A 27,511-nucleotide genomic window follows, 5' to 3' on the forward strand; every position below is an offset into this window, starting at 1 on the left:
TGGATGTTAGATGCTATGATGTTGTCGCGAACAGACAAAATACTATTTATGTGATTCACGAGAGTTTGTTCACAGTGAACACATCTCCTCAGCAACAAAAGGAGATCAGGGAGCCTTGGCCAACGTGTTCACATACATGTACAGACTGATGAGCCAATGTTTGAAATCAGGACTCTTCCAGAAAGTCCAAAGTGTGTCTTTTGTACTTCTGGACCATATGTATGAGCCCTCCCTGCCAACCAAACAGAACAGAGTAGTTCAAATATAATTAATTTTTAAAAATCGACTTCTAACTCTAATATCTGAACTAGATACTCAGGTAAGGGTGAAGGATAGAGGGCATGGCCAGTATTGCAGGGGAATTTAGAAAGAATTGTAATAATCTGGCCGGTAAGAGTTTCCATTCTAATTATAGAGACAGTAAGTCAGTTCAGTTGAAGTCGAAATTGTGCAGTATTAAATACCTAATGAGATCCATAAGACACTGTTTATACACTACAGTGTTTTTCATCAAAGGACAATATGGCCCTTCTTGAGAGGTGATCAGAATGTGTGAGGACACGTTTGGTTGTCACAAGGAGGGGATGTTGCTGGCAGTCAGTGGTGAAGGCCAAGGATGCTGAGTGTCCTACACTATACAGGTCGTTCCGAGCGTTGGTAGGAGTCCCCCCTCAAAAGGCTGACAACCCTGATGAGAAACACTGAAGAAATTCCGAGAACTCCAGGGCTCTGACTTAGCTAAAGCTGAGTCGAAGATGTGCTTGGTCCATTCTGTGGGTCAAACAAAGATCCTGTTCCCTAAAATGAGGGAAATCGCCTGCATCATAAAGAGCTTCAGTGATCAAAGTCAGTGAAGTGAAACATGTCGATCATTCTTCTGCCTAAAAGGGCAAATTCTTTTAGCATTGATTTAAAGCAATAAGGAATCAAGACCCTTTCTTTAATGATGCTTTCTGATGGCTCTCCATTTATATGGAAGTGAGGAGCTAAAATGTGGAGGCCCTGGACTAGAGAGTGGTGCATTTCAAGATGGTATTTCTACATGTAATGTTAGTATTGTTTATTTTGTATATGCACTTTCATACCACCCAAAATATTTTCACATTTTAAAAAAATTTAAATACTTTTCGTGTGAAAAATACTGGAAAACAAAATTAGATTTCTACCTGTTTTCTCAGACAGGCAGCATGTATTTAGTTACCAATAAGAATTTTTGATACACCAAATTCTTTAAAAATAAAGCATAACTGGGCACACACACACACACAAAGCAAAAACCAAAAACAACAAAAAAAGTAGCCATTTAAAAAATTTGTCTTTCTCTAAATACTCCTATATATTGTGATTTGAAAAATTAGGTAAAACTTGATCGACTGAGAAAAAATTGACCTAGGGTTCATTTCTACGTTGAGTATCTATAGTTATCACCGTAAAAATGTAAAGCCAAAATTAGTGTCTCCATATGTGGGCTGATTCTTAGCCCATGTAGATGGTCACTGTGCATTTAAAGAATAGATTTATATTTAAAATTATTTTAAGAATTATAAATAACTATATTTTTGTAAACATTTGTAAATAAATATAGAACTTGATTTCTAAAATTTAACTCTAGTTATTAAAATAATGGATACTATGTACTCTTATATCCCACTTTAGAAAAACCTAAGAAATGCCAGAGGACTTGCTTTTAATGATAAGTTTTGTGTTACTTGCTTTAGAAAATACTTTTATTTTGCCCAAAAATTCACCCCAAATTATATTATCAACACTGTTATTTAGATGCACACTTCTCTGTGAATAGCTAAGTTATTTACTACTCCATGTCAGAAGAACATAGTTATTTCTACCTGTTTCTTTTTAAAGTTTCTTATATGATTCAAGATCTAAGATCTAAAGAACATAGTTATTATTTATAAGAATAGCTACTCTTTTTTTTAATACATTCTGTGTTTTAGGCTCTTTGCTAAGCATTCTAAGTACCTTATCTCATTATTCCTAACAAACTTACGAGGTAGGAATGACTATTGGTGTCATTTTACAGATGACGAAACTGAGGTTTAGGATATTTAGGATTCTAATTTCCATAATAGTATCCCTCCTGCTCTATTATATGTAAATAATGCCTTGCAAATATAATTTTTTGAAGCACAAGATAAATGAACATGTTGCCGTATCACTCCTGTTACGGGCGAAAAGAAATACATTTCAGGTTTGCCTTGATTTGTGCTTAGCCTAGAGTGTTTGGTTTTTCTGATCACAAATGACTAAATGAAACTGAGTGTGTTTGCTAATTTATTGAAATTAGATATATAATTTATTTAACTTCAAAAGTAAGTCTGGAGAAGCTTGCTCAGTGAGGCAGCATCAGCTGCATTTTGAGCAAACTTTCATAAGCAATGGTCATAACTTGCTGAGAAGAATGGACACTGGCAGGCTGAATCCTTGGTTGCAAGCTGACACTTTAAGGGAATGTTCTTAGCAAAACACTCACTTCAACGGAAATTAGGTCAGCCTTCTGGAACATTTATCATGTATACCTGTCACCAGCAAGACCCAGTCCTTAAAGTGAACTGAGATCACAAGCATTGGTCCCTTCTGCTCTCAGTTGCAAAGGACACTCTAAACCAATAGTTCTACAAATATCTGAGCTTGGCAGAAACTCCCATAAAACCAAAGCCAGCGCTCATATAGTTGCTGTGGGAATTGAATTCCTTAATACTCTGTTTATAGAATTTTGAAACAGCAAATGGATTCGGTCTGTTCTGAAAAACAATCTGTCCCATGGCTTGTTTGGAATAACATCTAGAGTTGCTATAGATGGATGTAAGCAGACAACCCATGTCTGATTTGGAAGTCAGTTTCACCAGCCTCTGTCTGTCCCATACCTCATAGCCAGGTTGGTTTTTGCCCGACTCGAGGTATTATTTGCATAAAAGAAAGGCCACCTTCTACTGAAGCTAAGGAGTTGCTAATTTGGTATAGAAACTAGAGGAGTTAGCAAAATCCAGAGCTAGAGGAGTTAGCAAAATCTGGAGCAGTAGAAGTTAAGATAGAGTGTATGGTAAAACCAAAACAACACAAATGAGTCATAACCCAATGTCCTTTCAGTAATCATGTGGCATCATTCTGGTGGTTTCAGAACCGTGTCAGCAAGTATGAGGATCCTACAGAGGAATTTGAGATTGTATCTGGGTCGGTTTAGGTGCATTTCTGCTCAATGAATGCCACTCATTGAGAGTCTTGTGGATTGAAATAACCATGTTCACCAAGCAGTCAAATCTCTCTATCTACTAGGTTAAGTTACCTTATCTTCGAGAGGAAATAATTACTTACCTCTTCATATGCTCTTGTTGGGTAAACACATGTATAGACGTCACTACAAATTTGCTAATGAATATGTGAAATTGCTTGAAGGAAAAGATGAAATTATTGACTGTGTGTTTAAGAGTCTATCTATGCGTCTCAAGAAGGATAAAAAGACTACGTGGGTAAGAATAAATGTTTCATCTCTCTGCCCATTTGTCCTACGTATTGCAAAGACCCACCATTTGGTGCACACTGTACAAATGGTAGCATTAAAAGGGTGAGAGAATGGGGCGCCTGGGTGGCTCAGTCGGTTAAGCGTCCGACTTCAGCTCAGGTCGTGATCTCACGGTCCGTGAGTTTGAGCCCCGCGTCGGGCTCTGTGCTGACAGCTCAGAGCCTGGAGCCTGTTTCAGATTCTGTGTCTCCCTCTCTCTGATCCTCCCCTGTTCATGCTCTGTCTCTCTCTGTCTCAAAAATAAATAAATGTTAAAAAAATAATTAAAAAAAATAAAAAGATGAGAGAACTACAGTTCCCACTTTCACTGAGCTCTCATTTAAGTCGTGTGTGTGTGTGTGTGTGTGTGTGTACATGTGTGTGTGACACATCCTTAAACAAAAAAAACAAAAAAATGATACCCTATGTGAAATCCCATGATAGGGTTATTTTGAAACTCAGGAGAGAAACTCAAGCACTTTAAGAAGTTTTGTCTTTGAAAAAGTAGGTTGTAAAACAAAGTTGTTTTAACCCTATCCATAAGAAGGATGGGCCGGATACATATGGAAGCTCAGAAGATTGGAGAGGCTGAAGGAGAACGTGGGTATGGAAGAAATCTACCGATGATTTCTTGTTGGAAGAATTAAAAAAAAAAAAAAAAAAAAAAAAACCTTTCATTATCACACTCTATTAAGCCAGGACCAGGAAACAATTTCTAATCAGCACTCCGATCTGGGCAGAGATTGTGCAGTCTTTTGTACGAGGCCTCAGATCCGTGTTCTCTATTCACACATGCTCACTTCCAGCTGTTGTCACTGAAATCCCACATAATCTTTCAAGGTCAAAGGGCAGTCACCCATGGCTGCTGCAGTTAAAAGGTTATGCTGATTTCTGTTGTCAAATATTGGCCCTTTTCTCTTCCAATCACTCCCATTCTACTTTTTTTTAACAAGAAAAATCCAGCCTAGAATTGTATTACATGACTTTAAAGTCTTAAAAGTGTTTCTCCATTGTGCTAACACGACATGGCCTGAACAGTGTAATTCATTCTGTTATATTCACAAAGAATTTTCTGGTACTTCTAAAATACTTTGTGTTTGTGCTAAGCCAGCAAACTTCAAAGTGTAGTGGCCCACACGATTTGTGGCATGCTGTAGTACCTGCAGAAATGTATAATATAGAGTCTATAATTTAATAAACGCTGTGAATTATGGCATCAGTAATTAAGTAATTGCCGGGTAAGCGGGCAAGAATTGCATGAAACGAGTGACTTTTAAAAACATGAAAGCTCTTTGTATTTTGTGGTCGTAAACATTAACTAATTTTATTATATATTTGGAAAACTACATCTACCTGTTTGTAATTTTCGTTTTCTTTCTTTTTGTACTCTTGGACAAGTAATTGCAAGGATTCTTTTAAAATATATCGCTTCAACTCATCAATGATTTTCTTTCCACGCTTGGTGAACCAAAATCAGTGTTGAGTGTCTTAAAATTAGCACATGGCCCCTGGTCATCTTCTTTCCTTGTCATTGCGTGTGTCCTCAGGTGGTTTAGCAAGCAGGGCTCTCTGTAATGTTTCACAGCCGTGTGAATTAAACCTAAAAACGAAGAACAGGACAATGCACATTAAGGTTTTTTCGCTGTTTTACATCCATAAACCGGGGTAGCCTTCGGGTGATTGAGTTTCATGTCTGTTTCAGTTAAGGTAATCAGTTTCTCATGTATTCAGGGAATAAATTTCCTTATTTTTCCTCCAGTATATGTATGAGTTCATAAACAGAAACTGAAGCTATTACAAATAGTTTGATCCATTTGTAGATTACCAGGTATTACTGTCCAAGTTTAGAGAAAACGTTGATTCAGAACATAAAAACAATAAAGTTGCTTAAAAACCCATTAGTTCAACACCAGGTTAATTAAAAAATACTTTTAAAAAGTACCTCTAAGTACATTAAAAACAACAACATAATTTAAAAATATTTATAAAATACTAATTTTATAATGCTTATTATACTTAGGAATTTACTTTTACTTACATGAAGCAAAAATTTTTTTTTCTTTTCTTTAAATTTTTTTATGGTGCTTAAAAAAATATTCTGTAAAGCAAGTGTTTTCTGTGTTCTTATATGCAACTAATTTGTTGGGTCCACTTGCAAAGTATTTATTTCTGCTTGTAACAGGCCCTGTAAATGTAGGATTCCAAATGTTTAGGGACAATGAGGAAATTGGTCTGTTGACCTGACAAGAAAATGAAAGAAAGGATATTTAGCCTTGAGGAGAGAAAATTAGAGGCTGAGGGACTGTCTTCAAATACTTGAAGGGTAGCAAAGTAGAAGAGAAATTAGATTTATTCTGGCCTGTTCCAGAGGATAAAATTGAGGTAAAGAGGAGAAGTTATGGGAAGGCAAACTTACCTTTGTTACAATGCAATGATGATTGCTCTGTTACTATACGATCTTTAGAATATCTTTGCTTCTAGTTCATTCCACATTGTCATGCATTCAGTATTTCCAAGCATGCAAATAAGTAAAAATCATTTTTCACTTTTTATTTAGATGTTTTGCTGTTAGACATCGTCCTTTAATTAAGTGCTTAATCCTGTAACTCAAACTCATAAAACCTCTTTATGTGAAGTCATTGAGCAGTCAAATTTAATTTAATGAAATACTACACTTCCCTTATTAAGTGCAGGAATTGGTGAAAAGATATGATAAGGCCTTTGGGTTAGACTGGATAATCAAGTCTCCGGTATTATTTATGATGGATTAAAAACCAATAACATTTATTATATAAAGAGAACTAAAGGAACCTGTGTTCTAATCCTAAATTCTGCCACTAGCTGTGTGACCTTCAGCAAGTCACTTAACCTCTCTGAGCATAAGCTTCCTTTCTTTATAAAATCAGACTACTGCCAACTACACAGAGCTGCAGCAGGAATTGGAGCTAATATGTCTAAGTTGCTTAGCAGGGGGCCAAACACATAAATACCAGATAAAGGAAAGCTATACTTTTGATGAAAATTAATATGATCTTGAGACATTCTGGGAATGAATTTTCAGATAAGCAGCCTACCTTACAACACCTGTCACTGGCTGGATCCACTTTCCTAATGTAGGTATGTTAAACCTACATGTCCTTCGCCCTTGAATTAAAGTGTGAATTTGCTTGAAGAGCTCAGATTCTACTTTTCCCTCAGCACATCAGTGCCTAAACCAAGTGGGGAAAATGGGAAAAGGAGAACAATCTAGCTGAAGAACAACATTTGCCAAAAATAAGTGGTATCCTTGTCAAGTTAGTCGAGAAATAGGGAGTTGAGTAATACTAAGAAACTCTATTTATTGCAGGAACTCTCAGAGGCTTTAACATGTGAATATTTGTTGTCATTCTCCAAGGGTGGGTATGATTGTGTTTCCTGAGTTTATTTTACTATGGAAATCTTCATTTTATGTATACGTGTATCTTTGTACTTATTTGCTTGTGGTGGAGGATTTGGGGAGACTGTTGCACATAACACATTTTGGGAAGTACTGAGATGAATTCCAACGTGAAGGATAGAACGTATCAAAATTTGGAGAACAGCAGGTGGGATATCTTGGCTTGCCACATAGAGAGCATATATTTGGGTAGTATTGGAAATATATCTTAAACACTGGAAAGGTGTACCACAGGACAGATCTTGAAGGGCTTTAAATACCTAGCAAAGCAGTCTAAACTTAGTTCTCAAAGAAATCATGAAAAACTGATGGGCTTTTTTTTTTTTTTTTTTTTTTAATCATCAGACAAAAGACACCAACCATCCATCCATTCTCTCCTTACTGTGCTAGCAGATTAACGTGGAGAGAAAATGCCTAACAGGCATCACAAATTTATGTGCCTACAGGGGCCTTACAGATCATTAAATAAATGAAATACAATAAAGAGTATTGGGGAGTGTGGTACATTTGTAAGCTCATGCCCAGTTTAAAAACATCCATATGTAAAAAAAAAAAAAAAAAAGAAAAAAGAAAAAAAATTAGTACTGTGCTAGCCAAGCAAAATCTGTCCGCAGACCAGAATTGGCCTGTGGGCTGCTAATTTGCAACACTTTAGATTCTAAAGGGAAAGGTTGGCATTTGTTGGTTAAGGTAAGTAGTAGGCTGCTATAACGAAGAGAAAAAAAATACAGTGGTTTAAGTACACTAAAATCTCTTTTTCTTTTTTTTAAATTTACTTTAATTTTTTTTATTTTTTGAGAGACAGAAAGCACGTGAGCCAGGGAGGGGCAGCGGGAGAGAGAATCTATTTGTTTAAAGTTTATTTATTTATTTTGAGACAGAGAGCAAGCAGGGGAGGGGCAGAGAGAAAAGGAGGGAGAGGACCCCAAGCAGGCACCGCACTGTCAGTGCAGAGCCCGATGTGGGGCTCGAACTCATGAAGCGCGAGATCATGACCTGAGCTGAAATCAAGAACTTAAACTGACTGAGCCACCCAGGTGCCCTGAATGAAAGGGAGAGAGAGAGAATCTTAAGCAGGTTGGTTCCATACTCAGCACAGAGCCCCATGTGGGGCTTGATCCCACAACCCCGGGATCATGACCTGGGCCAAAATCAAGAGTCGGACGCTCAACCGACTGAGCACCCCCAGGCGCCCCTCTTTTTCTTTTTGTCAACTCTTCCAGGTGAGCAGGCTGAGTGGGCAGGGTGGTTCTACTTCACACTGTCATTCAGGGTCCCCTGCCCCTTCGCTCCCTCTGCCTTACTGCTCTGCCCTCCCATGGGCACTGTCTTTGTCTTCATGGTTGACACTGCTCTAGCTCATAAAAAGAAGAAGAAAGAGTGTCTAGGGCAGGAATTTCTTTTCAGACAGGTTGGGTAGGAGTTGATTGTATCACTTCCGTTGACTTTCCAAGTAGTGGCCACTTCTGACTGTAAAAGAGGCTGAGAACTATGGTCTGTAACTGTCAGTCAAGGATATGTATGGACAACCAGCAGGCTTGACACAGGACATTGCAAGAGTCTTTGCTATAGCCTTTCCTAGAAAGGTCTTATAAAAAACCCCCATTTTGTTTGTTTGTTTGTTTGTTTATATGGTTATATGCTTATTTGTTTGGTTATTTATTTATTTACTTACATTTATTTATTTAAGTTCAAGTTATTTAACATACAGTGTAGTATCGGTTTCAGGAGTAGAACCCAGTGGTTCACCACTTGCATATAACACCCAGTGCTCATCCCAAAAAGGGCCTCCTTAATGCCCAGCACCCATGTAGCCTATCCCCCCACCTGCCTCCCCTCCAGCAACCCTCAGTGTGTTCTCTGTATTTAAGAGTCTCTTATGGTCTGCCTCCCTCCCTGTTTTTATTTTTCATTCCTTTCCCCGTGTTCATGTGTTTTTGTTTCTTAAATTCCACATATGAGTGAAATCATATGGTATTTTTTATTTTTTTATTTTTAGAGAGAGAGAGAGAGAGAGCACAAGCCGGGGAGAGGGGCAGAGGGAAAGGAAGATAGAGAGAGAGAGAATCTCAAGCAGGCTCCATGCTCAGCACAGAGCCCAATGCAGGGCTCTATCCCACGACCCTGAGATCATGACCTGAGCCGAAAATCAAGAGTTCAACATTCAACCATCTGAGTTACCCAGGCACCCCTAAAAAGACCCAATTTTGGATAAATACATTAGTGAAATCTTGGTGTAAACATGTTTCTTAGCTAGGAGCATATCCCCCCCCCCCCCATCAGCCCCCAATAGTAAAGCCCTTGTGGTGTTTCTTCTTGAATCCCCAGGGCCTAGGACTGTGCTTGACACATAATAGACATCCGGTACATATTTGATGAATGAAAGCGGTAAACCAAATATTGACTTTATGGATATGGCAGAACAAACAAATTAAAAACACAGATTAGTGTTGTGTTTTTATCGAATAATAATTGGACAATAGTACCTGAGCAGGGCAGGGAAATTTGGGGCAACAAAAAAAGGAACCAACAGTACATAAGTCCCACGACCCATACTTCTAAAACCTTATCTTGTCTCACTCTCCTTTTCAGCTAAGCCTACGTTATTCCCATACTAGAGACAGTTCCTTGCTGTGTTGTGATAAACCAAAATGACAATCATGACATATCCAAATGCATTTATAACAACCCTTTTCATCTGAGATTCTCAAAACACAAAGAAATGTTATTTCTTTGTTTTACACATTCTCAGACACAACTTTCTAGACATAGAAGTATTATGGTCTCATTGCCGGTCCAACAACCTATGTCATTCTTTTCATGTTTACTGTAAGCAGACTACTGAGTGAAATCTCCACCATTGTAAAGATTAATCACACAAACAGAACATCTATATATTTTTATTACTACTGCATTCTTTTTAGTAGATGTCTGAATTTTTGGCATTTGTTGTAATATTAGGAATTATTCTAAAAATAAATAATATCTCAAGTGTTATCCAAGAATGGCAGAATAATTTAAGTCGTCAATGTATAGTCAAAAATGAGACCCAAAGTTTAGAATTTGGGCTTACTGGACCACCCCATCTTTTAAACACCTGTTTTCTGGGGCACCTGGGTGGCTCTGTCAGTTGAGGATCTGACTTTGGCTCAGGTCATGATCTTAACGGCTGGTGAGTTCAAGCCCCACATCAGGCTCTCTGCTCTAAGGACAGAGCTCGCTTCGCATCCTCTGCCTCCCTCTCTCTGTCTCTCTCTCTCTCTCTCTCTCTCTCTCTAGCTCTGTCTCTCAAAAATAAATGAAAACATTAAAAAAAATGTTTAAACCCTGTTTTCTAAGATATTCCAAATCTTGGGGAGCCTGGGTGGCTCAGTCGGTTGAGCGTCTGACTTCGGTTCAGGTCATGATCTCACTGTTGTTCAGTTCAAGCCCCGCGTCGGGCTCTGTGCCGACAGCTCAGAGGCTGGAGCCTGCTTCAGATTCTGTGTCTCCCTCTCTCTGCCCCTCCCCTGCTCGCACACTGTCTCTCTCTCTCTCAAAAATAAATAAACATTCAGATACTCCAAATCAAGAGGACAGAAGTAAGGTGTCACTAGAGGTGAGCCAAGAATAATTTGCACTGTGCTTTAGAGGGCTACTAAGTCAGGGTAGTAGCCTGTCGCCAGGTAGTAGCGAGTCGCTCATCTGGATCAGTAAATGAATATTTCTTACACACCTAGACCAAGTGACTGTGCTGAGCTCTGTGGACAATGTACAATCACAACCTACAACCCTGCCTTGCTGGTTTTTTTGTACCAGTGTGGAGCTAAGACAGATAAGGTAACTCTCATGTAAGGTAGAAAGAAGCTATGACGTGAGACAGGTAGGGTAGAAGTTCTCCTCAACAGTGTTGGCTGAGCACATGTGAAGTGCCCCGACTGTAGGGAATGGGGAAAGTGTAAGAGCCACATTCCCTTTCCGTAGGTGGCTCATAGGCCAGTGGGAAGGTTATGCAAGGAGAAATTAAGTCGTGAAGGTAGACTTTTCTTTAGAGGACGAGCATGTAACTTCTGTGAGAGCAGTGTCCTCAGGATGTAGTCAGGGTCTGTCATCTCTAACACTTTCGTGATATAAATGCATGAGAACAAGGGGAACCTTTTTCCTTTGGAGGAGCCCAGACGCACAAATGTGGAAAAGCCCGGTCCTTGGCTTATCTTTTCCTAGTGATGGAACCTTATTTACCAAGGGGAGAATAGAATAGAGAGGCATTCTTTTTGATGAAATGACCTGTGTATTGCAGTTTGCATCCTAATTAGCCAGATGAGATTTGATGATTCAGAGCTGAGAGCCCTTTGCTTAACAAGACAAACAGAAATACCATCTAGTGTGTAAACTTTCTTCCTCAGATATATCCTCTGCTTCATAGACATTCAAATTTCCTTTCAAGGCCAACCCTCTGGATGGTTGTCCCCAGCTGTTTCTTCCCCTCGACCTCTGAACAGCTCTGCAAGGTCACCTGTCTCTGCAAATCGAACTTGTTTCCTTCCCTGCCTGTTAAAAGGTAGATAGATGTTCAGTCCCTTCACGAGATGAGATTTGGTCCCCATACTATGGCATTTTCCCTAATAACTGCTGATATCATCGAGGCAAAGAGAACTGCTTTTCCTAACCACCCATAAAAGAATTTAGCTTTTTATATTTCTGCCTCTCTTAGAAAGCCTCATCTCCCCACTGTGAGTATGGCTGACTCCAAGGTATTGAAATCTATACTCTAATTGGGAATTCACTGAACAAGACTTCAGTGAATGAACTTTTTTGGCCATTTCCTATACAATGAAAAAGATTCTGCTCCTCCTCTGAAACTACAATACAGTTGCTTCTGAGCAGTAGTTCAGGATTGGAGGAGATCACTGCAAAGTTCGGGTTTTCAGCTAAGACATATTTAACGAAAGTATGTTTTGCGCTCATTTCTGAGAGGCTGTATTCAAAATGTAAATCTTGGGACCTTTCAGGGATGTTTAATCAGCTTTCCAACCGAGGATCTTTTCATGTGAATGTTGAAGGTTGGAATTACTGGAATTGACCTTTTTATTTTCTTTTCCATTTTTCTCTCATCTGGCAATAAAGTAGAACACCCAGATTAGTGTTATTTCCCTGCAAGTCATTTTTATGACTTGGTTTGTGTTAGTGAGAACGAAATATTAATCTGCTCAGGTTTGCTTAGTAATTACATTAGACGTGTCACTTTTTCCATCATTTCTTAGGTTTCATTTCTCGTTGCTGTCTTCCTCTAGAGTTCACCAGCGGGTTTCCAAATAATTGGTGAAGGAACAAAACTAGTTTCATAGTCCCTCCAAGTTCCATGGAATGTTTACAGAGACCTTTCCCCAGGGACCCTTTATAGACAAGATGGTCACATCAGGGCTTGTACAATCATTCTACTTTTTATTTTATTTTTTCTGATTATTATACATCCACATATAGTTCGCCTTCTAAATTATACACATTCTACTAAAATAAGCCTGAGGGAGCAGGTTGCTGAGAGCACAAGGAGGATCCCGTTGTGATTTTTGTGGCGACTTTATCAGGATCACACGAGATTCTAGTTGAAGCTTGGGATTAGACTCTTTCGGGGGCGGGGCTTATGTCCATTAAATCATGCTGCCCTTTAACACTCTAGTTTAACTCAGTCCCCCCAAAATAGGGACCACAATCACAGTAGGACAACCCCCAGACATTTCTCAGCAGAGGACCTGATGGCACCTTCTTGATTGGAAGCTCTACCCTGCATGGATGGTCTCCTCAGTCCTTGTCCTCCTTAGTCTGGAGGGATGGTTTGGATTTTTCATTTTAATAGTTTTCAGATGTACAGTAGCTCCATCTTAGTTCAAACTGTATTGCTAGAGATGAGAGAGAGAAAGAGACAGAAATAAGTTCTGTCAACATTTCTATAAAAAGGAAAATAAACATCCTCAAGCCCAAATTGAGTTGTTTTCCCTCAGAGGCACCTCTGGAGTGCTTACTGCCGACCAGGCACTGTGTTAGGGACCTGGGGGGCCTGGAGACACAGAAGATGCTCTTTCTCACAGGGCTCACAGCCTAATATGAGAAAAAGACAAAATGACAGTTCAGTGGGCTAGCTCCTAGATGAGAGCCATACTCTGCAGACCTGGTCAATATTGAGGAAAGAGAAAAGGAGTCTTTGCCAGCAGTGCAGGTGAGCAGAGAAGGCTTTTCATAGAACGACAATAAGGCTGAGTCCTAAAGGACAAGTGGGAGGTTGGCCAGGCAAAGAGTAGGAAGGACAGACAGTCTGGGAAGAGGGAACAGTGTGGGGAGAGGAGTGAACCAGGGCGATGGTAGAAAAGGCATTCCCTTAAGCCCAAGGGGGTAGGGCTAGAAGAGAGAGAGAGAGAAGAGATTTTTTAGAAAATGAACCTAGAGAGGAAAAGAGATGCTATGTCAAGAGTGGTATGCCATATGATGGAATTTATACTGTGCCCTGAGTTCTCTGTGGGGCTCTGGCAAGATTTCTGACAGGGCAGTGAGCTCTGAATGCATTGGATTTATCTCAGATTACCCAGCATCTCATTCTTTCTTACCCCAGGGCCTTTGCAAATTACTAATCCTTCTGCCTGAAGAGCTCTTTCCCCATCTTTTCATGACTTTCTCTTTGGTATTTTTCAGATGTCAGCTCTTAAGAGACACCTTGTCTGACCACCCTTTCTAAAGTGTTTCCTAATTGTTTCCTTCATTTCATTTATACCATTTATAATTTTTAAATTTATTCATTTGTTTTATGTGTTCAGCTGTCTCTAATCTTAGACTATAAACTCCCTGAATGTAGGGACTGTATCTAGAACACCTAGCACAATGCCTGGATCACAGTAGGTGCCCCCAAAATATTTGTGGAATAAATAAATGAGCCTTCAGATTTGCCTGTGAGGGACAGCTCTAGCTGCAGATTGGACAATGGACTAAGGAGAAACCAAGACTGATAATAGAAAACATAGTTAGGAGGCTGCCCCATCTGTCTGGTGAGAATCGGGAAATGTCTGGGCCAGTCATGGAGGGAGTGGAAATGGAGATGTACTTGGAGTCAAGAAATGGTAAAGCGTGGAATCAGTGAGGAAGTTGGATGTGGGTTTTATAAGAAGCAAGAGTTAGGGATGGCCCCAAAACATAGAAAGCATGATGGTGGTAGATGGTTCACTAAAGGAGGAAATTCCATAGAGTCAGAACAGATTTTGGGGAGAGAAGAAAATGAGCTCAACTTTGGACATGTTGGGTTTGAGGATACCTGTAGGCTATCTGGGTTTAAATATCCAATAAACATTTTGAGAGAGATCTTGGTAAACGGCCAAGATTTGAGAGTCATTGGCCGACAGAGTCGTTCATCCACTCATTGAACAAATACTCACTTACTAACTGCTTTGTCCCAGGCATTAAATACAGTGGTGAATGAAACAAACATTATTCTAGTTTTTGGAAACATCCCAGTCAAGACTGGTGACTGGTATCATGGAAATAGAGGAACTAGCTTAGGAATACACCTTTTGAGCACAAACCCCGGGGAACACCACATCTAAGAGGTGACCTTACAAAAGAAAAGGGGCCATCAAGAGATGATAGTTTGAATGAGCGCAGGTGTTTCTCCCTCCCAAGTCCTTGCACCCAACTAAGTTTTCAAAATATAGTGCTTGCTTTTTTGGTGGCAGGATTGAAGTACACGTGTTCGCATTCACTCTGTACAGAAATTCTTGTTGAGTTGTCCTTAAGGAATTCCAAAGGTTGGAACTGAGACAAGAATCAGCCCACAAGCAAGAGACACAGGCAGAGATAAACAAGAGCTGGAAATCAACCCAGAGTTTCCCATTCAACTATGCATTTCCTTGTCCTTGTTAGGTGTGTTTTAAGTCAAACTTAATGTACATTTTGGTTGGATTCCCTTTGTCAGAGTCCGTGGGGTTAATGCAATGTCAATGTCGTCACAATAGAAAGAGATGTTATAGTCTGTTTTGCCAAGACCAGTTTAGAGAATTTTGACTTATTTGCTTATTTTTACTTCTCAATTGTCTTAATCCAAGAGACAACACCTCAGGTGCTTACCAAATAAAAGTCAATCAAAGACCTGGGTGGGAGTTGTTTTGAGAGTTGAAATTTCTTAAGCACATCTTCAAGTGAAAGTTTGCCCATTTACTTTAAAACGCAATTTGTATGTAGCTACTGCACATTCTAAAAATTAGAGCTGTTTTATCTGAAATATCATAGATTATGTTTGATACAAAAATTAACTGAAAAAATTTTAAACTCAGCAAAAACAAAAATATCTTTCTAATTCTAATGCAACCAAAAGAAAAAGAATAATTTGTACATACCTTTATAATTCTCCAAACATAGTGATTTGTTGCATGTGTTTATGTGTGTGACATTTAATGAATTTATTGGTGTATAAACCATGCCACAGGTAAATTTGCTTCTGCTTAGTAGTGGGTAAAATCTATTTTTTATCAGTAAATCTTATATATGGACTGTTTGTCATGTATTCAGTGTTTCTTATGTTGCATTTCTTAAGGTATGTTTCTAATATCAAAGGAAAGTTGTTTTTGAAAATCCCTTCGGCCAGCTTCTTGTTTGGCCCTAATTTTAAAGCAGGTGATTATGCTAACCCTATAGACAGATCTCAGCTAGATTTTACCTATGTGAGACTCCAAATCAGAAAACTTGAGAGGCAGAGAAAGAAACAACATATCATAAATTATGGATTCCTTGCTATTTATAAGTTTTATATTCCTAAATGCACCATAAAAATAAATAAGCAGTTGATAAGAGATGTAATAGATATGTTAAAGGAATTAATTATATCCAGCAAAAATAAAACAGATGCAAATTCAAAGATTGCCATTTCGAACCATTGATTTATTATCTTTTCTAAAAAAAAAAAAAAAGGACTCAACCCACCCACTCATGAAAAAACTCTTTTGTTTGTGCTCAGAAGACTTTGTTTTCACGTTTCAAGGGTTGGGGTTTGCTTTTTCTACAATGGCTTTTTAAAGATTCACCCTGTGGTGCCTCTAAAAATGAAGAGAACATCCTTAAATCTTATTTGATTTGAATGAATGGATAGCTAATGCTGATCAGATGTTTCTTTAGAGAATAATGTTTAAAAACTGGTATGGAACTTAGGTATCCTGGCTGATTCATAGGTAGGCTGTTTTCATCCCAGCTGTGAAGGTCTCAGAGATCAGCCAAGGTAACCATTTATTTTAAATCTTCTTTTGTTTCACATTTCCTGTTGTTTTTTTTTTTTTTTTGACCATTTCAAAAATCACCCAGTTGTGTCATAGCTTTCCATGACCCCCAGATTCAAACCAAAAAACCATCTATATAACGAAGTGACTGTACCCTCCCACGTAAACTCTAAGTAGAGCAGAATATGAAATTAGACCTTGCCTTTTTTAATCACAATGAAACTAATATTTAGAATTCTCTTGTCAAATGTCTTCTATTTATGACACTGTTTCTTTTGTTTTTGTTTCCCCAGGACATTTGGGCTTCCAGGACAGTTTTGTCACATCAGGTGTTTTTAGTGTGACTGAGCTAGTAAGAGTGTCACAGAGTAAGTATAATTTTGCTTTGATTTGGTACACATTTGCCTTGGGTTTGTGCTTACTTTCTGCCTGGGCCTCCTAGAGACATAAATAGCTTTCAGAATCCCTTTTTCATTCACCCATTGGAAGAATTTCGCCACGCAGTTTATTTGACAGCCAAGAATTTAAATCAGGAAAAATTAAATATCATTTTAATGTGAGACATAGGGAAAGAACTGAAATCCTGACTGTCTCACATATTCCCTACTTTATAGTGTGAACCTGGTTAAAAAAATTTTGAGTCTTCCCTGATTTCTAAGAAATTCTGCATTTTAAAAGAATTTGTTTTTGACCTTTAAAGAATGCTAATGCCCTCAGCATGAGTGACACAGTACAGCATGATCATTACCCTGTTGTCAATAATCACCAACAACAATGAATTAAGAGTACCTGTCACCACCCTGTTCCATTGATCAAAAGGGTCATTGATTATATTTTTGCTATGACATAATCCAGACAGTCCAAGGAGAAGATATAGGATATTCTGTCTCTGTGTTTCTCTCCCTCAGTCTGTCTCTGTCAGTCATACACACACATGCGCGCGCGCACACACACACACACACACACACACACACACTGTTGCCTTCCCTCAAAAAACATCTCTGTTTTTATTTAAATGCATACCTACAATGACTATAGTGTCATAGGTGGCAATAACAAGAGGAAAATTTAAATATCAAATGTTACAATTTTACTTTTCATTCCTCTCCTACTTCAAAATACTGCTTATAGATAAAATTTACAATGTCAACATTGGTTTTGAACTGCATCAAATCCTTTGTGGAATGAGGTGGAGTAAAAATAAATATTTTCATTTCAAGTCCATACCCCCCATTCACTTCATTACAGTCTTGCAAATTTGACCAAGTAAACCAGTCAATCTCTGACAAGATGTTGGGTCACGCAAGCCACGCCATCCCAATCACACAAGCTCAGATTCTCTCTCCTCTTATTTCTTAACGCTGGAAGGCTGTGAAGAATCCAGAAAGTGGGATATAAGACGTGGGGGCAGAGGATGTGGAGTTTGAGGGATAGATTAAAAAAAAAAATCCAATGACTGTTGAGCAGTCACTATCTGCCAGACGCTGTGTTTTCATGTGTGTTATATAAATTAATCTTTGCCATAAACTTGTTAGGTAAGTACTTACACTCATTTTCACAAATGAGTTAAATTGGGGGTCTATTTAAGTCATTCACCAAAGTCAAATAGTGGGCAAATAGTTAAAGCTAAGTCTGTGTCTTACAGATGTGTACTCTTGCATGGGCCCAAAGGAACTTGAGAAAGTGTACAATGTGAGACTAGACAAGGAGACTAGGGGAAAGATAACTTTGTGGATGAGAATTCTGGCAGTTGGGACCCTCGGTTGATCCTGGGGGTGTTCTGGTGTTAGGGAGGTGGAACCATAGGGAATGAGGTGTTAGGAGCAGTGAGGGTATGAGTTGGAATGGAGACGTTGCTTCCATGTTATCAAGTATGCTTCAAGTATCAACCGGTGAGGAAGAGACTAGATTAGGTTGGAAGATATGTGCCTAGCACAGCTGACTAGCCAGTCATTTGCCATGGATAAATAATGCAATTTTTTAAAACTGTTTTTCACTGGGGCACTGGGTGGCTCAGTCAGTTAGATGTCTGACTTCGGCTCACGTCATGATCTCACAGTTCGTGGGTTCAGACCCCGTGTCAGGCTCTGTGCTGACAGCCCAGAGCCTGGAGCCTGCTTCGGGTTCTGTGTCTCCCTCTCTCTCTCTGCCCCTCCCCTGCTCACTCTCTGTCTCTCAAAAATAAGTAAACATTAAAAAAAGGTTTTTTTGAATAAAATTGTTTTTCACTTTGTAAGACTTAAAAAGGACCGCTATCCCACATTTTCTTATAACTTTAATAATAATAGTAATGTAGAATATATGCCTTTCAGAGGGTAATTATCGTAATGGCATTCCAGGTAAATACATTCCTTGAGCCCTTACTTAACTCTAGGATTGGAGCGCTCGAGCTTTTTATTCTACCCTGGCTGCTGTAATGCTTACATTTGGTCTTCATTACCATCAGTGTCCCAAGGCCTGGATGTTGTATGAGAAGGCCCGCGCTGCTCAAGACCGTCCCCGGCATCTTGTCCCCCTTCCATTTTCTGTATGCCCCTTTAAGGTCTTCTATCCCAAGGCCTATCAGTTCCAAGCTAGATTAGCCCTCTATTCAGTCTACATAGCATGGTTGCCAAGTGAATTCTAAACCTGCCTTCAAGACTGCCAGAGGGTATGGGCAGACCACAGATTGAATTTGCAGAGGGACCTGGTTTTGTTTCCTGTCCCCATTTAGGGGGTTATGTTGCTGATGCCCGGCATCATGAGCGTCGTTCGGCTCTTGAATGCTTTTCGATTCTGCACACTGCTGTGTAATCGCTGTAGGACTCACTCACACATGGCCTCGTGCTGACTAAAACTGTTTGGCAAGAGTGGGACTGGGCTGTGTCAGCTAACTCATGGCTTCGAGCCAAACTGCTGTCCAGAGCCCCCCTCCCTCTTGCAGATCTGTAATCCAGGTTTGTCAGGGTATATGTCACAAGATTGCCTTGGCTGCTGGGGTTACGGACCCACCCCCAGCTCAGGTTGCCTCACCCACACACTTTTCTGAAAGACTTAACACTCGAGCCACATGATGAGTCAAAACCCTTCACCATTCCTTACAGCACTGCCCCCTTCCCTGAGCTGGAAGAGCTAAGGGTCCATGTTAGAGGTGCAGTGGGCACTTTTTACAAATGAGCAGGGCTGGGGTGCGTTCCACAGCCTTGAAATAGAAATAAGCTAACTGGCACAGAAGTTGATTAAATGCATCATGTTAGCCCTGTTAGGAACATGATGCAACACTAACATGAAAAATTATGGTAGCTAATATTTACCAAGCATACGCTATGTACCAGGCATTGTGCTAGGCACTTTGTAAACATCATCTCGTTCAGTCCTCCCATGGTTGCTATTATTGTCCTTTTTATAGTTGAAGAAGATGATGATGCTCAAAGAGGTTAAGAAACTTGCTCTTTTGACTTTGCTGTGCTCAGCTAACTGACTGCAGACATTTTTGTCATGACCTCTCCTGTAACTGCATTAGAGAGCTACGGAATCTTTGGATTCTGTGTTTTTATTAAAAAACCATTTCTTGTTAGAGTTGATAAACTTTTAGCTTATTAATTTGTGCATTAAAAAAAGGTTGAAGCTACTTTCGTGTAAACTCAAACACTTAATTAAACTTTTTTCCCCCGGATTGGTTTTCAGTTCTGATATATTTTTTTTTAATGAATAGGCTTTATTTTTACAGCAATTTTAGGTTCACAGCTTTAGGTTAGTGAAAAGTACAGAATTTTAATATTTACACCTCCCCAAATAGTTTCCTGTATATATTAACATGTGTTGTTCATGTGGTACATTTGTTACAAGGGAGGAACTGATATTGACCCGTTATTGTTAACAGAAGTCCATAGTTGACATAAGGGTTCAGTTCTTTGTGTTCTAGATTCCGCGTGTTGACAAATGTATCTATTATTGCAGTGTCATACAGAACAGTCTCACTTCCCGAAAAATCACCTGCCCTCCAGCCGGTCATCTCCCCAAGTCTCCAAAATTACTACTCATTCTGTGAATAGTTCAGCCTTTAACTGGATGTTTTTAATGGCCTCAGAGTCTTAGAATTTCTTCCACTCTGCTGCACGTTTCTTCTTAACCCCCTCTTACTGATCTCAGCCCCACCCAGTTCCCCCCATCACACTTATGACCACATATGTGGCCTGGAAATGTCAAACTGGTGGTGGCCTCAGTTCGAAAAATTTCCCTCCTCCTGAATCTTTAGTATTCAATGTTAAAATCTGCTGATGTAAATATTTACTTTCCTCAGGTTTCCAGTTAGTTTCTGTTTCTCGTTTTCCTCCTTTTAAATTTAACAGAGGAGGGAGGTGCTATTTCAGCATTTCCTCCTGAGGATTCACTGAAATAACCGCGTGCTAAGTTTGTTGTTTATAATCGTGTTACTACAGGGTGGCAATGGCAGAGAAACTCAAGAGAAAAGCTGCTGGTTTAGCTTCACACATTCAGAGGTGAGGGTCAGGCAGCGAGGTTGCTTGACATTAGATTATAGTGATCAGATGCATGGAGCTGTTAGAATCAGGGGCTCCCGCTGTGGTCTCTCACTAATTCCCCTCTCACCCTCGCCTCCTGCCTACCCACCTACCCTTTCCGTTTTTGCATTATGTCGAATCCACGAAAGGCAAGAAAGGAGAGTTCTGTTTCTCTTAGCAGCAAAGGAAGTACCACAGCATAAAAGTAGATGTATATATGTGGTCCTCCGTGTGACAGGGCCATCTGAAAGTCATTCGAGTAATTTATTACTTTGTTCCAGGAGAGGGTCGGGAAGGGGGAATACAGATCGCGAGACACTGTGCCAGAGGCAGAGAGAGGTCTTCTCTGCTCCGAGGGAGGGGGGTTTCCAAGTGCTAACAACGCAGTTCAGAATCACTAAAGTTGTTTCAGCAGAACACTGAGGAAAAGGACAGGAACCATCTGTTGAAATGGTTCTTGCGTGATGCTGCATTTTCAAACAAAGCCCTCAAAAAGCGTTTTTCAGATGGGTCTCTTTCCTATGAAGTTGCCACCAAGAGAGCGCACTCGGCTAGCTGCTAAATGACCCCACTTTGATGGCCGACTCGGTCAGCACCCGCTCTTGTTTATTTTGCACGGGTGTTCTCCTCCAAGGGTGTGCTTTGAGGCCGTCAAATACCCTTCCTGGTGTGAACCCAGAAAATCCTCCCGAAAAATCCACCGCTTCTGCCCATTTCCTTCTAAAGTGCTGACTCTTCTACTTTGAAGTTGGTGGGGGTGGCTCTGAATCCGTAACTACTTCGTGGGGAAAGAGGAAAACCACAAATACACACAGGCCATTGTGACTCTGGCCTGGCGGGGTCTCATTTTCCAGCCGTGGTTTGTACACCCGAGCAGGCTGCAAGGGTTAAGTAAACTTCGTGGCTAGGAATGACTTCACGGCCCTGGAATTTGGAAGAGCCCGGGTTCCCAGTACACTGTGGCCAGCCTTAGCATCGCCTTTGGGTGTAAAAACCACTCTCAGTTACCCAGACCGAATTTTTGGTTCCTATCACGCTGCTGCATAATCTACGAAATCCGGCAGCTGAATTGTCCTGGCTCTACCACAAAGCCCGGCTGCTGGGTGGCTACAGGACTCCCGACTTGTTTGTCAATGGAGAGGGGGAGTGAACGGAGCCAGGCATATGCCTCAGCCTGGCATGAGGTAGCACCCTAGTGGCTGTTTGCTGCCTTCTGCATGTGCACTCTTTCTGTATTCTCACACGAGAATCATCACTCGGATCCGAGGTGCAGTTCCCTTTTCAACTTCCTTTTGAAGTCTCTAGGTCCTTTGTGTGTCTCTGAGAACCCATATCCATAGGCACGGATTTTCTGGCGAGCAATGCAGTAAGAACAACTGGCGGTATGCTAACCTGACACGATGGAACTCGTACGGCAGAATTAACTCAGCTCCAAGGTGCCGTATGAAAATGCAGCTCTTTGATATGAACAAGCCCAAACTTGGAAATTACAAAATGTTCTTGCAAAGAAGGACTCGTGAGGAAATCGGTATAGGATGAGGGATTCCAGACGTCCAGGCCTTGGGGGGTGCCATTTAAGCAGTTGCAAGATTTTAGATCCTTGGTAGAGGAGAAGAGAGTTGAAACTTTGTTTTCTGAACAAGTGGCCTATTGGCTATGATCATTGCATGGGCATTAATTTTAAAATTCATATTCTTAAGCAAGCCCTTCTTTCCAAAGAAGCCATTTGGGTGTAAGCATTAAAGGAAGAAACAAAAAGATTATAATAAAAAATAGACTTCAGCCCTAGCATGAACAGTGGCTGTGACCTTGCCTTTTGTTTGCCATTACACAATTCAATGGCAGTCCACTCAAACTATGCTCTCGATCAATATCCTATTAAAGCGGCACAAAAAGTCTCCATAAACTTAGTGGTTAGCTATGTTTATAAATGGAACTCGGCATAATTAGATGGTCAATAGCAGGCTCTACTAGTAATTTTAAAATGAACATCACACATTTTCTATCTGTAGAAGTCAATGGCACCTCTTCCACATTGAAGGTATGGTGTGCCGCAGACGAAAGGATGGGCGACCCTTGAAAAAATCATAATGCCTGTCGCTAAAATGCAGTTTTTAAGGAAAGTCTGTTAAGTTGTGGAATAGAAAATACTGACTGGCCCTGTATATGTTTTCATTTTGCTTCCCTAAGCCACCTTATTCTGAATATATTATGACATTGCAAATGTTTTCTAGTTTTAATCAGCCCCTCATGGAGATACAAAATAATAAATATTACCATACTGTTAGGAAGGAAAATATCAGTCTGGCTGGCTTCACTTAGCAGGTTTCCTCTACTCTAATTCAATACATTTTCAAAATAAATACTGAAATCGAATTAGTTCAGTTTTGTTGTATAATTTTTTTCTCTTAATTTTCTTGACATATTTGGGGTGACTATTTGGACAGCAAAGCCAGCGGCCAATGGACTAAACTGGCAGTAATAGGAATTTTCATCAAACTCTTTCTTTCGAATCCCAGCTCACAGTAGGGGGGGGCCACATGTGATTTTTCCCATTCTGTTCTCATCGAGCAGAGAAAGAGCCACACAGAGTGAGAGGTGTCCCCATCCTTACCACAAATTGAAATGTACAAGATACCTTGTGTTCGATGTGGCCCTGTCAGTGGCATTATGCCCACCATTTCACTGATTTTGAAACTGGTTAGGGGGCGCCTGGGTGGCTCAGTCGGTTAAGTGTCTGACTCGATTTCGGCTCAGGTCGTGATCTCACAGTTTGTGAGTTGGAGCCCTGCATTGGGCTCTGCGTTGGCAGTACAGAGCCTGCTTGGGATTCTCTCTCTCACTCTCTCTGCCCCTCCCCTGCTCTCTCTTTCTCTCTCAAAATAGATAAATAAACATAAAAAAAACTATGGTTACAAGAGGCTTATGACATCAGCACATCCATTAGACAATGCTATGCTTGAAAGTCCAGTTTTTTCTGTGACACTCCTATCCCTACAACCTTCCTGGTTAAAGCTGTTAGAGAGTTCTCATGGCAGGATCTTAGGGACCCTATGTTTTTGGTTCTTAGCTGAAGCTCTTGCTAAAGTGACCAGACTGTGAGCATTCTCATTTTAAACATTTGACTCAGAGAGAAGCAAAATACATTAACACTTTTTTTTTAACATTTAAAAAAATTTTTTTTATTGTTTATTTATTTTTGAGAGAGAGACAGAGACAGAGACAGAGAGACAGAGTGTGAGTTGGGGAGGGGCAGAGAGAGAAGGAGGAACAGAATCTGAAGCAGGCTCCAGGCTCTGTGCTGACAGCAGCGAGCCCAGTGCGGGTCCTGAACTTACAAACTGGGAAATCATGACCTGAGCTGAAGTCAGGAGCTTAACCAACTGAGCCACCCAGGTGCCCCAAAACATGTAACACCTTGACATATGTATGAATTTGTTATAGTGATCTCTGATCATATGTTCGTCTATTTCTGATCTTTTCTAGCTAATTCATGGGTTATGCTCTCTAGATGTAATACATTATATAAAATCCATATTTAAGATGGCAGCGTGGTATCATGGCCCAGGATATAGAAGTGAGGATCTGACCCTGCCATTTACCACTATATGACTTTGGGCATTACTGATCCCCCTCTCTCAGCTATGTTCTCCTCCTAGTCAGCAATCATTTATTCAGTCAGCAAATCCATTCTATACCAGCTGTGTTCTAGGCCTGCATCTGAATGCAGTAACACCTCTCAGGAGTGTTTTCAGGATTAAGTGAGAGAATGTCAGGTGTCTAGCATATCCTAGATGCTCAACAGTGGTGACTACAATGGTTATTATTGAACGAAGCCTCTGTCCCTGGTCTTTTACTGTGTGTGTTCAGAGCTGATCCTTTAGGGGATCACACTATCAGCAAATTTATTAAAAACGTGTGTGTGTGTGTGTGTGTGTGTGTGTGTGTGTGTGTGTGTGTGTGTCTGTATGTGCTCTGTGTGCATGTATAAATTAAAAAGGACTGATTTTAGATTCAAGTTCTAAAAGTCCATTTATTAGAAGGACCATTCCCGTGACCCCTTCCAAATTACTAATTCTGATGGAATAAGAGCATGCCAATACGAGATCTAATTCATCTGCTTTAGGAAGCCAGAAAATTCTTATTCCTCAACTTTTCAGCCCAACCTATACTTCTGCGTTATTCTGGAAATTTCTCTTCCAGGGTATCCTAATGGGTAGCAAGATGTTTTAAAATTCTCAATCTAACACTGACACGTTAACAACTTTTTAAGTCACTAGCCACACCTTGGTTATTTGTAATCAGTTTTTTTTTTAAATAGTACTCAATTCTATAGTATTTGAATTTTGCTTTCTTATATATTATGGACATAAAAATTCCCTGTGAGGAACAGGGGCACCCTGAGGTCATTACCGCAATGTGATTTTTTTCATGAACTTTTCCATATGAACTCATAAGCCTCAATTTTTTTTAAGAGCAGATATTCCTATCCAATAGGTAACATTGGAAAACTAAAAGGTATTTTTGAGATTTTCAAAAGCCTGACAGAAATTTTACATTATCAGCACAATAAGACCACAAATATTATTGAGATTTTGGCTGGCATATATTTCCCTAGCTAACACCTGCTGATTAGAAAGACTCTTGTTGGTGACACCATCGGCACGTCCAGGATGAGATCACTACAGCCCATGCTCAGCAGAGCCACGTGTTAAGTCTGACAGGGGAACTGAGTTAATGCAGTCTGTGATTGATAGGAGTACCTATTAACACCCAGGATCTTCCAGTGGATGGAGGAGGGGGACAAAATAGTTCTTAGTGAAAATATTGAGAATTATTAGTATAGACAGCTGGATTTGTAGGTTGTTGGGATGAGACCGTTGATACAGTTTGGTTTCCTAACAGCTAATGGTCAGACAGTCCCCGTGCACTCTTGGTAAAGGGGCTTATGTTTAGAAGCCCTTCCCTGGTTATAGATCACAGTGGTGGAAAGGCGTCTTAGGCCATCACATCCGTCCCCTGTCAGGGAAGACTTAATCCCATGGCTGAGGCTGTATCAGATACTAAACGGGTACCACATTTGACCTCAACCAAAAGCTAAGATGAGATGATACTCTAAAATGCAGAAAATCGATTTCAGTCCCAAAGGCAGAAGCCACTAATGCAGGAGCTCAGTCAGCATTGCCAACCCCACTGTGGATTGCTCTGCCCGACCAGTGTCAGGCCCTCCATCCCGGGAAGCCCTGGCCAATACTCCCAGCTGGAAAGCCCTGGAAATGCAAAGAAGGAAGATGATGAGATAGAAGTTTCCCACTTAATTGATACGTGATCTTTTTTTCTATATAAATCTTGTTGAATCTATCTCTCTAGTTACTGATGATGAAGGAAAGACAGAGTAGAAATGTTAAGTTTCACTTCTGTTTCTTTGGGCTGATATCTGGAGATATTTAAGGCTCACTGACCTAGCTGTGTGATCTTGAACACGTTACTTAACCTTACAGCTAATTTTCTCATTTGTAAATGAGAATAAACAAATACATGTTCTGTGGGGACACTGCAAGGCTGAAGTGAGATAATAATTCAGGTAAAAACACATAGCACATCAGCCTGGCACATGATAAACGATCAATAAATATTAGTTCTTAGCTGTTTTTTATTAATAAGCTCATATCATTTTCATTCAATTCAGCAAACATTTGTTGCATGTGTGATATATGAAGCATCTCATGCTGTGTGCTGAGGAGAATACAGAAATGAGTAGAAATAGTTCCCTCATTTATAAAGTAGATAACCTAAGTTTCTTGAAATCCAAGACTAAGCTTCCTTCGTGGCAATAAAGTGACTGAATACACTAACTCACAAACTGAATTCACAATCATCAAAGATAAACCATCTGCAAGATTCAGAGCAGGGAGGAAGAGGGTATCAGAGAATTGTTCTTGTTTTAATGGGAAGGAAACATTTTTTCTGAAATAAAAATTTCTCTGTTCACCTCTTCCTCCCCCTTCTGGCACCACAAACCCACATATTTCTTAACTTGTGTCCACAAATGTGGATGTGTGAAAACGGTACTCTGTCTGCATCCGCAGATGCCGTTGACGGGGTTAAAACATTCTGCTCGCTTTTGGCACCTAATACTACGTTTCATAAAAAGCCTTGCTTAAATCTCATAATAGCAGGGAAGCTCATTTCCACATAGAGGGAAATCCTTGTTTTGGTCCAGTGCCTTTCTTTTATGTTCCATTTTGGAAAACTATACTCCTAGCCTGCCTTGGTCAGACCTTTTAGAAAGGCAGGGTAGGAAAAGGAGATCAGCACGCGGTTTACAGACCAGAAATCTGCTTGGCAGAGGAGTTGCTGAAGACTGTGGTGTAGAAGCTGCAGAGAACGTACCTTTATGATTGATTTCCATTCAAGTCAGACTGACTGCAGTGTGGTCATTTTTCTAACCCATAACTGCTCACACTGCGGCGGTCTGCTATCTGCAGGGTGTCTGAATTATAGCCGTGTATGTCCGTGTTACCTCTTACACAAATTACTTACACTGGTTTCTTTTTCCATGCAAATTCATCAGTTTTACAGCCCCTCATAGCCACAGTCAGGAAACTCTGGCCAACAGCACAAATTGATAAAATGAGTTAATTTTACTATACTTATGTGTTTTTTTTTTCTTTCTAAAAGCCTTCTCTCATAGGCAGTGTTCAGGAAGCATATTACAGTAAAAGGAAGATAACAAAGGAGTTGAATTTTCTTGCCATAAATTACTTTCCAAGTTAATTCCCTTTAACGATGATTCCAGATTTGCTTGAGTGTGCATAGCATT

General features: G+C 40.1%; 1 protein-coding gene across 13 annotated transcripts in view; it reads left to right on the forward strand.

The window, feature by feature from the left end:
• NFIA (nuclear factor I A) overlaps positions 1-27,511 on the forward strand; it is a 372,067-nt gene that overhangs the window by 230,362 nt on the left and 114,194 nt on the right. For all 13 annotated transcript variants that reach the window (XM_042951893.1, XM_042951888.1, XM_042951889.1 and 10 more), the window contains one exon: positions 16,480-16,554. In XM_042951893.1, coding sequence (XP_042807827.1) covers positions 16,480-16,554 — 75 coding nt within the window. The remainder of the gene's footprint in view (positions 1-16,479; positions 16,555-27,511) is intronic.

Source organism: Panthera leo, chromosome C1 (genome assembly GCF_018350215.1).
Source record: "Panthera leo isolate Ple1 chromosome C1, P.leo_Ple1_pat1.1, whole genome shotgun sequence".
NCBI lineage: Eukaryota > Metazoa > Chordata > Mammalia > Carnivora > Felidae > Panthera > Panthera leo.